General features: G+C 41.2%; 1 protein-coding gene across 17 annotated transcripts in view; it reads left to right on the plus strand.

Annotated features, from left to right (window-relative positions):
• nfixb (nuclear factor I/Xb) overlaps nt 1-17,067 on the plus strand; it is a 151,911-nt gene that overhangs the window by 110,265 nt on the left and 24,579 nt on the right. For 12 of the 17 annotated variants that reach the window (XM_086068760.1, XM_086068779.1, XM_086068802.1 and 9 more), the window contains 5 exons: nt 11,270-11,335; nt 14,093-14,167; nt 14,824-14,944; nt 16,213-16,248; nt 16,638-16,768. In XM_086068760.1, coding sequence (XP_085924886.1) covers nt 11,270-11,335; nt 14,093-14,167; nt 14,824-14,944; nt 16,213-16,248; nt 16,638-16,768 — 429 coding nt within the window. The remainder of the gene's footprint in view (nt 1-11,269; nt 11,336-14,092; nt 14,168-14,823; nt 14,945-16,212; nt 16,249-16,637; nt 16,769-17,067) is intronic. The other 5 variants (XM_086068786.1, XM_086068891.1, XM_086068828.1 and 2 more) reach the window with 1 other exon arrangement.

A 17,067-nucleotide genomic window follows, 5' to 3' on the forward strand; every position in this document is an offset into this window, starting at 1 on the left:
TTGTTAGTTTTTTCTGGCTCAGGTTGGATTGGACTGAAGGCCTATGAGTGTAAAAAAAATTGTGATTCTAATGCAAATTCTACCTCTGTTGAAATTTTGCTTAAATGTGTGAAAAGATAAACGGCAAACGATTCCCAATGAGGTTCGCTGAGGTCTTCTATGACGTCAGGCAATATTTCCTGAAGCTACGATATTTGTTGGTTTTCAAATACTGTAACATAATAGGCATTTGTCTCTTTGAGGTTCTACTCTATGGCAACTGTCAAGATAGCTTGCTTGAATTAGCACTTTGCATTTGTTTCCTTGTTTGAATAGGGATGGGAGTAAAAAAAAAAGACGATTTTTTTGTTTGAAATAAGATTTCTAATGGGATGCCAGAAGGGGCACGATCAGTTCATTGATGAATATGCTGTACTGATGTTTCTTATGTTGCGGGAATAGACTAAGTTGTGCTTCTGGATTTATTTCAAGTAGTAATTCTTGTGTTGTGCATTTGCTTTTCTTTGCCCCTAATGTTATGCTGCGTACAAACTGGTGCCCACTCTATACCGCTTCAACCCCCCACCCTCTGCTCTCCTCCACTGCTCTGCCAACAAGTCTCCTTTCTATCTCATTCCTTCTTTTATCCTCTCTCCTTCTCTCCGTCTCTCTTAGCGGGGCAAAATGTTCCCACAGCTCTCACAATACCCCACACCCTCTTTTCTTCCTCTCTCATTCACTCCTCTTTCTGTCTTTTTCTTGTCTCTACTTCTCTATACTGTCTGTCTCTACTCCCTCTTTTTTTGCCGCCATTTTTTTCTCACTGTCTCCCTCCCCCTTCATTCTCAGCCTCTCTCCCAACATTCCCTGGCAAAGCCTGGCATCACATGATCTTCTTTTCCACTTCTGCCCAGACCATGCCCCGCATAAACACACATGCACATACACTGACACATTGCAGATTTGAACCTCTGTGCTTTATATTTTCTACATGGAACATACTGCAGCAGTACTGTATTTTTAGTGTTTAGTGTTGTGCTGCTAGAGTTCAGCGAAGTAACCAGAAACAAAACAATCATAAAAGAAGAATAATTTATGAATCAGTTTGAATAAATACTTTAGTTCAGCTGGATGGAAATATAAGTGCAATATGTCAGATTTGACAAACACTTGAGGGTTTGCATATTTGATTTTAGGAGATTTTTGGCGCCACACATATTTGGTCGGATAAAAGTGCCAAAGTGACGAAAACACCCTCACCGCCCCCCAAGGAAAAAAAAATAAAACTACACCACCCTCCTGAAATCTCTCCCACAGCTTACTCTTGTGGAAATTGATTTATTTAGCATGTCTCTGCCATGTGTCCCGCTGCTAACAAGGGACATCTGCTGGCCAAACGGCAGAATTACATCCTCACCTCATCTAATATGGTAGAGGAGCTCAAAAGCAGTTATGCAGGAAAAAGGCGGAATGGTTATGGGGGGGGGGGATTTTACTTGAAAGTAAAGCATCATATTAATGGGCCATATAAGCCAAGCTTGATTATATCCATCAGTGTTATACAGAAAGCCATGAGAACAAGCAGACGTCGCTCCCCCTTCCTTCCCCTTGTCCAGCTTCCCCTGTACATCACAGCTCATCAGCATAGGCACAGATAAAAGATAAAAGAAACAGGGTAGGATGTGTGTGTGTATGGGGGGGTGGGGCTTCATGGGCAGCCAGCCAGCCGCCCCCTCCATTCACACACACTCAACCCTCCATCTTTCCATCCCTTGCCCTCGTCTCTCCCATGGTTGATTCCCTTTAGGCCCTTCTCACCCCCCGCCTCCCCACTCTGTGGCATTGGCACTGGGAGGGCGCAGGCGGCACACAGACGGCCACGCAGATGGGCAACGGGCAATGCAAGGGCTGCCTCCCCACACCTGCTTCTTGCTGGCACAGGGCTCACGCTACGCCGTGCACATACTCATACATGTACAGAAAGAAAAACATGGATGTTCATCCAATGTGAAGCACACACAGGATAGAGAGGAGCATGCATACACTAACCACATGTTTGTGTGTTTTCAAGAAGAAAAAAAAAATCACTGTCTCCCTCCCACACGGCAGTGCTCAGCCCTCAGTCACAGATGTTTACATGCTTATCTCCAACTGTGCCTCAACATGTGCTCGCCAGACAATTTTTTTCCTTCAACATCTACAACACTATCATAAGAGACATATAAGACACAATATCACATTCATGTAAATCAAACGGCATATTTTTAGCCTCACACCCACACACAGTCACACTCGAGCAAAGCACCGAAACACGTTTCACAATTAATCGCCTCGTGTTGAATTGTCACATGTAATGTCATACCAGCCATTCAAGGGACATCATAAATATGTACTCTTGTCGATTCTACAGAAATAAACTCATTGCGTAGTCTTGGATTGGTGTTATAAGAAATCGTCATTGCTACTTTGTTTCCTTTGACATAAGGGAACTGTTCGGATGTGAAGCTGTTAGTTTAATAGTTAGGGAGTGGTGGCCAAAATAACTTTCAAGGAAAGCACCAAAAATAGTCAAAAGGGGAAATCCACCCTAAAGCAGAAAATCCCGGTGTTATTCCCGCAATTTTCAAAGCCTTCGTTTTCATTTGTCAACACACGCTTCTACCATTAATACTAAATCAGAGCAGATTGAAGTCTTATAATCGTGTCATATTAGTAGTTTGCCAGTGTCTTCCTCCAGATGTGACAAAGAAAACAAAAATAATGAGACCAAAAAATTTTACGCTACTGCCAAGATGGATAATGAACACTTTAAGATGTCTGAGCGGCTCCACGAGGAGTTACCTCACTGTTCTACTGTTATCAAGATAATAATAATAAGATGTCAACATTTATCAAGTGTATGTCCTCAAATTCCAACGTGAAGAGGAAGCATTTTATTAAAAAGATTAATATATTTGAAAAGATAAAAAAAATTGTGATGATGGTAGCTAATTTAATAAAAGTGGTGTCATAAACTTTGCTAACTAGAAAGTGATCATCGCATCGCACCAGAGGAGAGAAGAGGTAGAAAAGTGTGAGGATGTGGAGTGGGTGAAGGAGGAGGTGGAGGAGTGAAAGGGAAAAAAAAGATGTTAAAATGAAGTCCAATAAAAGAGCCGAGTGAACATCTGTGTGGGATAGCCGTGGGGATTAGGAGGGTTTGGAACATTTTAAGCGCATTAAAGATTTAAAAAAAGGGTCAGAATGTTTAGCAACATACTGATAAACCTCTTAAGCGAAACCCAATTGGGGAGGCTGGTTGGGTTTCTTTATCCAGAGGCTAGTAGATGGGAGGGGGGTTCAAGAGGCTGAGAAAATTGAAAGTGGGGGAGACGCATACACACGAATGTGATGCTATGCACTCATTAACCACTATATTAGGTATACCTGCCGAATCAAGTGAAAAGTTCTGACTTTACGAAGGAAATAATCTTACCCTGTGATTCTTTCTGCATGATTCACATGAATAGCTAGCGGCAAAATATTCAAAACATCTCTCATTGTTCTACTCTACTGCAAACTACATCTGCAACAATAGTGTAAGATACTATTGACAGTGTCCTTAAAAATGAGTCATTGTATGGTACTAGGATCTGCTGGCCCAGATTTTTCGTTGTCTGTGTCACTGATCGCAGATTATAGGGAATCCTGTCTCATGAGATACATTATGATTGTTTAAAGTGGAAGTCAACCTTAAATATTTCTTGACAATAATATGTTCTATGTGACCTCACTAGTCTAAACATGACCTACTGATTAATATTACATTTGTGGAATATGAGTTATGAAGCAAAATCCAGCCATTTTTATCCATTTTAGGGGGCGGCCATTTTGCCACTTACTCTCATATGAAGATGACATCAATGTTGCTCAGGGCTCAGGCAACGACCAATCACAGCTCACCTGTTTTGAGACCTGAGCAACTGTGATGTCATCTTGAGTCGACAGCAAGTGGCAAAATGGCCGCCCCCTGAGATAAAACAGCTGGATTTTGCAGCTTAACTCGTATTCTACTAACCTAATATTAACCAAAAATATCATATTTAGACTAGTGCATAGAATATATTATTGTCCCCCAAAAAAATTCGGGGGGGTTGACTCCCCTTTAAAGGCGCAGAATTTCACCTTTGTCAATTCTGAGTTTTCAGTCCTAATCTTGTTTTGTTGCTCTGTGCACTTGTCGTGTGAATGTGCATCCTAAATCCGATGCATGCAAAATTCCCTTTTGTGCTTCAAAGTTTCCATCACATCTGGCCATGGATGTGTGGACACAATACCGCAACTGGATTGCCACATTTACCCAGAGTCTGATACTGAGCTGTTGCCGGTACCCACACAATGCAGCTGGAATGACAGGGTTTGGACCAGCGCTGCTAGATGCCATAACTCATGTGGACAGATGAATAGGCAGCTGAAGAGAGTGGCAGCGGATAGACAGAGATGAAGTGGGTGAGAACAGTGGCGGACTTGTCCGCAGAGCTTTCAAGCAGTCGGAGGTGGAGCCCTCTATCATTTGACTGTGAAGTGAACCATGTCTGCATCTGCTCAGCTAGCCCTAAATGACACTGTGCACAGAGAGCCCAGGCACGGTGACAAAACCAAAAGTTGACGGTCACAGCGGAGCGGTTGCCTGTTTCCATGTTTGTATTTGAATACAGAAGGCTTGTTGTACCTCACTGATGCAAGACCTTTCAAAATCAGTAGATTGTACTTCCACCAAGTTTGGGAATAGGAACGGTTGGAAGTGTCCCAATGCACAACACAAAGGCCATAAGGTCACGCTTGAATGAGTTTACACCAACTGGGTTAGGCCTTATTTTTACAAGCCGCCATTCTGATACAGAATTTGTGTCAGAGTGACTGTATAGAAACCGAAAGGGCAAGTCAACATAACAGTTTTCCTTACATTATGTTCTTTGCAGCCATGCCAGTCTAAAGACGACCTTCTGGTTAATATTGTGTTTGTGGAATTTGAATTAATTCACCAGCTTTTATCCATCTCAAGGGGCGGCCATTTTGCCACTTGCTGTTGACTGAAAATGACATCACAGTTGCTCAGGGCTCAGGTAATGACCAATCCCGTTTCAGCTTGCAAACGTCACATGACCAAACTTAGAAAAAAGGTGAGCTGTGAATGGTCGTTTCCTGACCCTCCGAGCAAATGTGATGTCATTTTATGTTGACAGCAAGTGGCAAAATGGCCGCCACCTGAGATGGTTAAAAACTGGTGGATTTTGCTGCTTAATTCATATCTCATAAACACAATGATAAATATGTTTAGACGAGTGGGAGGGGACACATGACATATATTTTGAAAAAAAAAAATATGGTTGACTTATAGCTTTAACTCTTTGACCGCCATAAACGTTATAAAACGTTTAGCATAAACCTAGGGAAGGGCGCCGAGGACGTTAAAAGACGTCCCCTATGTTTTTTTTTTTTTCTTTTTGAAAACGGGTGCAGGAAAGCCTTGGGCAGCTGTGCTGAAAGTATCAGGCAGATCTGATTAGTAAAAGACTCGTTTTGGCCCCTAGAGGGCAGCGATGACTCTCTTTGCACAAGGTTGGATGGGCCGCCCACCGTGGGCGTCAGTAGAAGACGTGAGGCGGAGCTAGAGTGTTGAGGAGACAATGGCTCATGAAGCCCACAATGGCTGACCAAGCAACCGGTTGCCAGCAGCTCACGCTTGAGCATTTTTTTCAAAGACGGAAAGCATCAATCAATACTAAAAAGCGCATTGATGTCGACGATGATGATGACTCCGAGCTTGACGCCAAAGTTGGAAGCCTTGACGCGACTGTTATGATCACGTAGTAAGCCTCACCGGCTAAGCGCGGCTAGCGCTGCTAAGGCCGGAAAACGCGCACAATAGCCGAACGGGTACTTCTACACAATCGGACATTCGATCGGGCGATGGAGAGTTGGCATCGACCAATGCAGATTGATGATGATGATGATGATGACTCCGAGCTTGACGCCAAAGTTGGAAGCCTTGACGCGACTGTTATGATCACGTAGTAAGCCTCACCGGCTAAGCGCGGCTAGCGCGGCTACCGCTGCTAACGCCGGAGCTTTCACATGCGGACATTTTGTCGGACAATGAAGAGTACCCCGAGTCCAATGCATATTCATCGGAGGAGCGGGTACAGTCTGATCACGGAGAAGACACTGTTTCTGGACTACGATGCCACCATGAATGGAGTGGATAAAATGGATCAGAACATCTCTTACAACCCGGTGTAGCAACTGAAGGACACGAGGAAGCGAGACGTAACGAAACCGTAGCATGATCCTGATATTAGACTTGATGGCAACACACACTGCAGTATATACTTGCTATTCCCCGGAAAAAACGGCCTGCAAGAAAGTGGAGCACGCGAAGAGGCAATCTGTTGTGCAAATGCTGTTGCGTCTTCTTGCACGCAGGAGAGTGTTACAAACATCGTTGAAACATCCACATATTTGTAAATAGCACCACAGTTGCACACATTTGTAAATAGTTTGCCAAATTGTTGTCAAATTGTTACACTGTTGAATGTAAATAAACGTATTTTGCTATCAAAAAACACTTTTTCATTCTTGGTGGTAGTGTTTTATAGAAGTAAAGCACTATTTAGGTGTTTGTGGCATCATTCATGGACAAAAAGAAGTGTAAAATTCACTAGAATGCATGAAATAATATCGTTTCACTAAAAGCTTGATTTCTCCGTATTTTGGTCCAAAACAGGCGAAATTGGGTCAAACTAACCATTTTCTATTGTTGATTACTAAAGAACGGAATAAGGTAGAAACAAACTTTTTTTTTCTGATGAAAGATGAAAGTCCAATCTTTCATTTGGTAGTGTGTTTCCATAGTCCAAACAGAACATTTTCTGTGGACCTTGAAAGATCAGTCAAAATGCTTAAATCGGCTGGCACTGACGGCATCCCTTTTCTGAAAACGTCTGGCAGTCAAAGAGTTAATATTAGGAAGCTAGCAGCAGTTGTTGTGTAGTTGTTTCAAACACAAACATTCAAATTCAATGAGATTAAATTTTCAAGAGCAAAAAAGCTGTTAACTACATGAGGAGATTCCTTGTCTTTTCTTTGATCGCTAATTTGTCATCTTGCAAAAAAAGTAAAAAGAAACAAACCATCAAGGCACATCAGTTCACAGGTGTGTTTGCATTAGTGCTTGTGATGATGCGCAAGCACTCAAGAAAACCTTTAGTGGAAAAAAAAAATGAAAGGCCATTTGTGCCGTCTGCACTCACATACCGTATGAATGCCTCCATTATAGCGCTAACAATGGCTGCCCATGAGTGATTGCGTGTTTGTTTTTTACAAGTTCAAGTGTCTCTTAATGATTTACTCCTGTGTTTGTGTGTCATTGAGTGATAGAGTGTGATTTTTGAGTCTGTATACATTTACCTGGGTGTGAGTTTGAGCCTATGCGTGTGTAGAATTTGCGACATGAAAATTGGATAGCCACAGTTACTGTTAACCTTTGTTTACAAGTGTGAGGAGTATATCAGTAGGAGTACATTGTATTGACCAGGCAGCATAATGTGTGTGGTAAGAGTGATAACATGGTGTATTTGGTGGCCTGCGTGTGTTTGTGTATTATCTTTGGAGGGGCATTACCAGGGGGCCTTGGGGCGACTGTGTGCACTAGATAAGGGTGATTCATCTGTGTTTCAATACGTGTGTGTGTAATGGCATATTTGCAAGGAAATGAATCGATGTGGTGTATGTGTGTGTGAGAATTTGAACGTGTGTTAATAAATGCTGTTGGGGTTACATGCACCACAGTGATTTGTGCATGCGTGTGTGTATTAGGTGATGCACACTGGGGCCTGTGGATATTATATTTTTTTTTGGCAGTGCTTTTGCCCTGCTGGTGGTCTACAGAGCATCAGCCGGAGCAAGGTGCTCATCACAATACATAGGCTCCCCATTGTTCATATTGATAGAGGAGTGTCTACATGCTCCACCTCCCCCTATCAGCCCCCTATGACTCCCCTTGTACCTCTTCCAAGGTGTCCACACAGTAAAACCTGCACTGAATCATTCTTGGTGTTTTATATTTTGGATATCTGTACCGTAGCAACACAAGGGGAGGCAAAATATTTGAAACTCCTTCGGTGTGATGCAGGGTAGTGTTAATTTAATCTGAAGTTTTTAAGTTTAGACTCAGTTTTAGTCCAGTTTCAATCAATCAAATCTAGCATTTTAGTCTTTATTGTAGTCCATGAAAACATTGTATTCGTCTAGTTTTAGTCAGGACAATCATTTTACCCCTGTATATATGTTTTTGTCAGCAGATAATGTTGAACGTTTCGGATCTAAAACTATTTCACATGAAATTTTCTCTCATCTTCTTGTTGAAAAACAACTACACACACAATTACAGTGGCTACTACAGCTCCATGCTACGAGCTAGTAAGTTAGCCATCATTAGTTAGCGGTCAGATTAATTTTATTGTTGTAACGTTATAGCCATTGGATTAGTGTTATGTTATAACTATAATTTACTCTTTTTTTTTGTTACCTTTCACCGTGAATCCCCCTCCTGTCTGTCCCCATATGTTGTTGGTGCATGATGCACTCACTAGCTGCAGATTTGAAAGGGGGTGTATCTCTGGGTGTCACATGACAGTGTCACAGTGACAGATTAGCAGAGACAGGATTTTACACAATCATATAATTTTCGTCTTGTCTTTGTTCATGAGCTAAAATGTCCAGTTTTTATTAAGTGAAGTACATTTTCATCTCGTCTTCATTAGTCAATGAAAATGCATAGCCTACTGGTTTAGTCTCAGTTATTGTTTATTAATAAGGGTTTAAATCTAGTCTAGTCTAGTTTTCGTCTGGTGAAAAATGTGTGTTGACAATATTATTTTTGTTTAGTTTTCGTTAACGGAATTAACACTAATGCAGGGCACTACATAAAAAATACAAAAAAAACAGCAGGCACATATCATGATTATCCCCGAATCCCGTAAATAATCTCTTTCATTTACTGTCCCTCTCCTTCATCACGCTATACGAATATGCTGGACGAAATAAGTTTCATTAAACTTTTACTTTTACGGCAACATGGGCCTCGCAGGACTGCAGTCAAGCATCCCACTGCACTTCATTAACAATACATATACGCTGTCGTTTTTATCTTTAAGACCATTGGGTCTGTGTGAAACAAAAACGGTGTGTGTGTGTGTGTGTGTGTGTGTGCGTGCGTGCGTGCGTGCGTGCCTGCGTGCGTGCCTGCGTGCGTGCGTGTGTGTGTGGGTGTGTTGGTTTGGGGGTGCCGTCAGCTAGCAGGAATGCATGGGTACCGCCAAACCTAAGATGGCTGCCAAGCGCTAAGATGGCTGCCAGGATGCTGCAGAGCGACAGCATGATAGATAAAGAAAAACAGAGGACAGCGGCGGGCGATAGGAAATGAGGAAAATTTTCATGAGGTGGACTGCAGGAGGGCATAGTGGGCAAAATATCGAAAATGTTGAATTATCTCCGTGGGCTTCTCATCTTGTCTCTCTGACCCAGAGCGATGAGGTGATTGTCTTTTTGTTGTGTGTTGATGGGCAGCCACTTTGAATGGTGCTGCAGTGGGCTGGCAAGCAAAGCATTAGTGCCACCCAAGATCAAGACGCTGATTTGGGCTTTGAGGGCTTTGAGATTCGGGGGCAGAGTACCGGCTGCAAGGGGCCGTATTCTGGTCTGGGCCAAATGTTCCCCTCTTGGCCCTGGAAGGCCTCAATGCCACAACTCTGTGTGCTAATGGGCTTGAATGACGCAGGCCATAAAGCTCCACAAGGCTGCTTTAAGTAGGCCAAACAAAGTGAGCTGAAGCAGGCAACCCTCTGCCTGCCTGTCCCAATACAAGTTCACATAAACACACAGCGATACACTCCAGACAAATTCCCACAAGACCAACAATGTACATTTTTGCTATCACCCCTCATCTTACATACCAGCAGAAGCCAAAGTTTCTTGGGACCACAACAAACTTAAGATGACCCAGGCCTTTACTAAAATAGTCAATACAATCCAAACATTCCTCAGAATGTCATATTTATCCCTTGACAAACAAATCACCTCTGGGGAAGCATTTAATGCTTCACCTACATACACTGCTCTGGGACCTAACTGTAAAGCTGAGGGCAGGAGGGAAAAAGGAAAAAAGAAACTTTTAAATGGACTAAGCACTGGCGGGTTTCATTGTAAATGTAGTCTTAAATTCAAGAATATAATTTGCCTTTTTATAAGAGTCAACTTAAATTGTAAACCTGGGTAAAATGCAATTCAATTATATTAATATAATTCTCAGTGGAAAGATGAATACTCTAAAACAGGGTTCACCAATTCGGTTCCTCGAGGTCCGGAGTCCTGCAGGTTTTAGATGTTTCCGCCTACCAACCCACCTGATACTAAAGATCAGGATCGTTATCAGGCATACTGATGAGCTGATTATATGAATCAGGTGTGCTGAGTGGGCGGAAATATCTCAAACCTGCCGGACTCCAGACCATGAGGACCGGAATTGGTGAGCCCTGCTCTAAAACAATTGCAGCTTTGAAATAATTCCAAAAGTACAATGATTTATTGTAACATTACTGTTATGTATGCAATTAATTTGTGGTCTATAATTGTGATGGCCTTTCTGATTTGGTTATTATTTCTTATATTTACTTGATTGATGTCATTAAGTATTTTCATTAAGTTATTCAGTGTTCTTCAGGCTCATTGTCTTCATCTTAGATGTTGGATATTAAAGCAATCTTTGCACAAATATGTAATATCAAGTGGGTGCCAGAAAATAGCTGAAAGCGAGTGATTATAAACTAAAAGGTACTGATCACAACACAAAATGGGGATTGGTCCTTGAAAACGAATGCTGAATCAGAATTGTCCCAATCCAGTCAGACTCAGAATGCGCCGTAGCATATTTTCATCAGAGTGGGATGTTTAGATGGTACATTCCATCTCCCTATGTCTGCCAGACTTAGATGGCGAGTGCACATGAGCGAAAGCTACTTACGTGGTTCATTCAAGCGGACGCCCAGAAGTAGCTTTGGAAATATTTAACGTGGGGCTGCATCCATACGTGTATCTCATTATGTATAATTTTATTTATGTATGTATATATGCATGTATATACAGTATACGAATGAATTCTTCCCGCCATTATGCAGCTTGACGCTTGGATTAGTTTCAGATTCCTGTCCACCTGAATAACTTTGGCTCTCTCACTTTTGTCATGTTTCAGAACAATCAGGACAATCAGACAACTCAAACCAGCAAGGAGAGACAGATGTCAAGCCCCCACCAAATGGTAACTATGCATTTATACACAGATCTCACAATTTAGTGAGTTGCATAAATGGTTTCAAATGACTTTCAGCATGGGCCTGTGTAGATACTAACACACACACACACACATGTGCATGTACTACACCTACTGGACATAGAGGCCTCTCTGCGAGCAAGTGTGTCCCAACAGAGTTGGGTCGGTTTATTATGGTAAGGAGAGCTGATGGTACTGTAGTGTGGGGCTTGTGGTGGGCCACTCATAAATCACACTGACGTTATTAGAAGATGGGAACCACATGGCCGCTGCAGAGCTTAGCACTGACCTCATACGCTGTCGCCGCTGCGGTTAACCCTGACAGTGCTTGACTGAATGGAGAGCAAGAGAGAGGGAAATGAGGAAGGGGCTTGTAGGGAGGAGATAAACAATGTAAGGAAACAGAGAAGTGATAGGCTGATGGATGGAGGGATGAAATTAAACAAGCCACATAACACAGTGACCACAGCGTTAGGTACATCAGGACAATCTGATTAGATGTAACCCTCTCAGTATGAAGAAGTGTTTTTGTAGATCACTGCTAACCGCAATTAGAATTGCAACCAGTAGAGTGCAAATGTTCACCAAGGTGGAACTGTTAACAGCCATATAAGGACTGTACAGTTTCATATTAAGGAGGAATTAAATAGTGGGCATCAGCCCATAAGACATGTATGAACGTACAGTGGACACACACTATTCACAGGTGACTGTGATTTGGGATGTAACAATAACAGCAATATCACAATATTTCTATATTAAAAGTGCTGCAACATCATTGTTGGTCATGTCACCTTATTCAAAGCATCATATATGGTTAGTTTATTAGTGCAATTTAGTTTTTATTAGACATAGTTTGGCCACCTACGTTTAAGACCTAAGCTAATAGCCAGAAGAAGGGGAACGTAACACCTGTGAGTCCTCTACTAATTAACTCACTTCACAATGTGTGTGTGCATTAGCAAGTGCCTCATAATTAAATGCTATTAAGGAATGTAGGTTGTTTATATGCATTGAGGTTAATGTTACCTGTACTATTTGAACTCCATACTTTGACTCAGCTAATTAGCAATGGATCCACGAGACATTTAAAATAAAATGACTGTCAAAGCCTATTTCTTTGTCACTGCTGTTACGTACAAAAACACAAAACTGTATTGTGCTTTCTTCTCATTATCAGCTTTATTTTTTATTATTTAATTTATATATATATATACATATATATATAATGTAGTGACTTTTTATACAATATTGTGAGCTTTCTTAATATAACCAACCCCACCATAATGCCATGATAATTATCGCATTGTGAGGCTCCTATCGGGATAATATCGTATAGTGACGTTTGGATATCGTGACATATCTCAAAGTGACTGTGCTGACCCACGAATAGCGTAAATTCATGTATAATTGACATCCATTGAAATGGATTGGAGAACTAATTACTTAAACCTAAACAATTATTCAAAGAATTCTGACAAACCTCAAATATGTGCTCTCCAAGAAATGTGGGGCTCCGTTAAAAAAAATTAATAAATAAACAAATTTTGGGAAAAAAAAGATCAAGAACTATTAAAACCTCCCCCAAATAGGTGAATCTGTGCAGAATCACGACTATGTGGGGATCCACTGTAATCTGTTTAGTTCGGAAAGACATAACGCAATAAAATAAATGTACAGTTATAGTACTTTTTTAACTATTTCCCACGGTGCTAACATTAGTGTTAGTGAGTTGTGCGCTTTTCCAAACCTTGCCGCACAATAAAGACAGACAATCAGACGGTGTTTATTTCAAGATGTGCCTCTTTTTTTTTTACGCTGACAAGTCTTGATTGTGTTGCGCATGTGTATTTATTGGCTTGGCTTCTTTCTTCTGACCATGTCCTGGTCACTTAACAAGTATTCACTGCTGTATATTTGTACTCACCACTGTGTCTTAAAAGTAAATTATACCTCTGTAAGAGACAAAAACACTATTGTTCTCTACTGCTACTTAGGATCTCAAATCTTATACACTTTATATATATGCTACAGTTGGTACTGCAGTCTATAATACTGTTAGTGATCATCTTTTACATGCTGGTTCAGATGCTGGCTGGTTTGGAATTTGATAGCTCCGTGTAAGAGATTTACAGCATGTCATTATCATTTGGCTCTCAATCCTAGCAGAACCTTGTTTCAATAACATTATGGTCCAGGTTAAAGATGGAATTTAAAAAATCTTTTGAATAAAAACATTAACATTATGTTTGGAGGGGAAAGAACGGGTTTCTAAAGATGTCACCGTTCTTCCATGTGATTATTTTTTGTGTAAAATCATAACAAACAAAGGTTACGGTAAATTGCTTCTGTGGTTACATAACTGCAAATGTTAGGAGTGATTATCCATTTGTTTTGTATCAATGTGGCACAAATTACATATTCTCAAGTCAAGTTCCTTACACGTTTTTGTATACATTATAGAGTTGTCCTTGTGGGGATTGTACTCTCTAGTTTAGCCTAATTGGTGTGTGTGCTTAACTGTCAAAAGAGAAAAGAATAACATGCCGGCGTCCTGTGCCTTATGGAAAACACATGTTCGCACTGTATGACACCAGCCGCGTGTCAACCCTTTTGCACTTTCTCTCAGCGTGTTCATGTATAATAAAGTCCAGTATATGTGTGTGTATGTCCATATGCACGTCATTTAGGTCTACAACATATGCCACGCAGCCCTCTCACTCACTCCCTCTGCTTTCTACACAGGCCACTTGAGTTTCCAGGACTGCTTTGTGACTTCAGGGGTGTGGAACGTAGCCGAGCTGGTCCGCGTGTCACAGAGTGAGTCACAGCTATAATTTACCCTGTCAATATGTCCAGAAAGACACACAGTTCCTATCATTTGGTGCACATTGCAGTGTATCCGCCGCAGCAGCTCTCTTTACAACAACTGGTAAAAATTTGGAGGGGGGTGGGTAAAGCACATTTATGACATAAATTACAATTTTCAGTTGAGCTCACTAACTCGTTTCATGTGTTCCAAAACCTGATCTAACTTGTTCCATTGCTTTCCTCTGTTGAACTGGGTGCTGCAATGAAAACCGATATCATCATATCAGATCTTAATACTAGCACGATTCAAATGAGACAACGATGGCAAACAAGAGTTTTTAGTCGTAGTGATTAGTGGTGAGGTCAGGTTCTGAACCTGCACTTGCTCCTAATGTCGCGCATCAGTAGGTGAATGAGGCGACAGTATGAAAGTGCTTTGAGTGTCTTGAAGGTAGAAAAGTGCTAAACAAGTAAAAGCCCATTTACCCAAGAAGATCAGTTGAAAGCTGCACTCAACTCCATACTGACAAGGAACATTTATAACTCTTCACCGGAGCTATTAAATATATTGTACAACATTAAAAAAAGGAAAAAATACTGAAGTTAGTACTGGCCGTTTCTCATTGAGTTACTTTGTATTTGTTCTGTGTACTCGCATTCTGCAGCTCCAGTAGCTACGGCAACTGGCCCGAGCTTCTCTCTGGCTGACCTGGACAGCCCTGGATACTACAACATCAACCAGGTCACCCTGGGACGGCGCTCCATCACCTCCACTCCTTCCACCAGGTACCCAGTGCGGTATCGAGCGCGCACATATTACAAACTTCCAATATTCATGGCACAATCTAATGAGATGCAATAGGAAATCAATACCAAAAATTCATTGCTCAGTTTTCATTCACGCCATTAAGGTAAGCTCTATGTGTATTAACTTCGGACCCATAGATGATTGCACTAGACATGACATATGTGTGTCTAAACCAATAAAAACACTTAATTTGGATGACGTCGGCACTTCTGGTTCATGATTGGATCCTAGCTAACCAATCAAAATCACCCCAAGTATCTATGCTCCTTTTTAGAATTAGTTTTTTCTCTGTGAAGACTAGATTTACACTAGGTAGAGGTGTAACCAAAACAAGTAACTTTGAAGCTCAGAAGAGATGGAAACTGAACCAGAGCCACTGCTTTGTGCATTGCCCAAAAACAACAATTTTGAATGTTTTGAAGAAGAAGGAAACTATTAAAAAACGTCAAACGGGTATACCAAAGAAAAAAGCAGTTGACAAAAACCGGGGGCCAAAAACAACTGTTAGTGACAACAGCAACAACTTTCAGAGGGCATGACTTGAACGTATCACATCACCATTTACTATTCACAGAAAGACTTCATTGACAAAAGTACAGGGGCAAATCCTGAGCGCCTATGATCATGTCGGAATATGATACTCATTCATCTTTTTTGGTGTAATACAAGATTCAAGTAGAAAAATGAACTCAGAAGTAAACAGAAACATTTTATCTGCTATTTTAATTAAAGAAGGAAAGCAAACGGATTAGAAAATGTCATCATGCAACAAGATATCCAAAACATACTGTCAAAACAATAAAGAAGCCCATTAGGGGAAACATGTGGAATTCCTATAGAGCAGTGCTTCTCAAACTTGGTGGGGAAATTCTACCATCATCATCATCATTGTTTGACAATGACTTTGGTCTGCTCCTGTTATTGCTGTATCAGATCTCATTAGATTGTGCAGGTATACCTAATCTTGCAATACATTTATAATATATAGACACATACACAAACACCATCAATATTGGAGCTGTGCATTAATACTCATCATTTCCTAATATTTTAACATCTGAATTCGACTGTACTCTTGTGCTTAGCTTGTTCTGCTTTTTGATTGTGGTTTCTCCTCCCCCTTGTTCCTTCTTCATCACTAATCCTTCTCATTTCCTTTCATTTTACCGACCCGTACATCCGTCATTCTGTCTGATGCTTGGGTGTCTGTTTTTCCTCGTCCTCTCCCGCTCATCTTACGCTGCAGGACTGAAATGGAGCTTTACGCAAGTCTCCCACGGAGGTACACTCATCACAGCATATCTCCCTTGATACTAATGCAACACAGATCCCTTCATCACACTCGCACAAAACCCAAGCAAGCTGTCACACACACAATTTGAAGCGCTTGTACGCTTTCTGCCCCCTGTATTTTTATTGTTCGCAGATGTGTGAGTCTATAAGAATGTGCAATCACATGCAGAATGGATCCCAGCATCACATAACATTGTGTGCTTACTTTCTGGTGCTAATTTGAAAGATAATACCGCATGTTAAGTGAAAATATGATCTCGTATTGCTTATAGTCCTCCATGGCATGAAACATAATACAAAGATGAAGGTGAACGCAGGTTATTTATATAGTACTTAAACACAGAAGAGTCAAACAACCTCCTCCATCTTCCTTCTCAGCTCTAACAAGCGCAAGTCCATTGACGACAGTGAGATGGAGAGCCCAGTGGATGACGTCTTCTACTCGGGACGTTCGCCGGCAGCTGGCAGCAGCTCGCAGTCCAGCGGATGGCCCAATGATGTAGATGCAGGTAATCCATCCTCAACCATGGCTATATCTTCATTCTTTACATATTTGAGATGTCTCTCCTGAGGTCCACTTCAAGTCATGTAATGGAATATGTGAATAATTACATTTTACCTTCAAAAGAAAATCAATCATTTGATTGAGGCTGAAGCATTTCCTCTGTCTTGTTGGGTAGAACTACAGTTATTTTCAATCATCTATATCCCATGCATCAAGTCTAATTCTCCTGTGTCAGCAACTTTTCTGGAGGACTAAACATACTGTAGTTTCAATCAGCACCAAATGAGAAAGACAAGTGAAAAG

This window comes from Leptonotus elevatus, chromosome 1 (assembly GCF_054856555.1).
Source record: "Leptonotus elevatus isolate MCC_2025b chromosome 1, RoL_Lele_1.0, whole genome shotgun sequence".
In the NCBI taxonomy this organism is placed as follows: domain Eukaryota; kingdom Metazoa; phylum Chordata; class Actinopteri; order Syngnathiformes; family Syngnathidae; genus Leptonotus; species Leptonotus elevatus.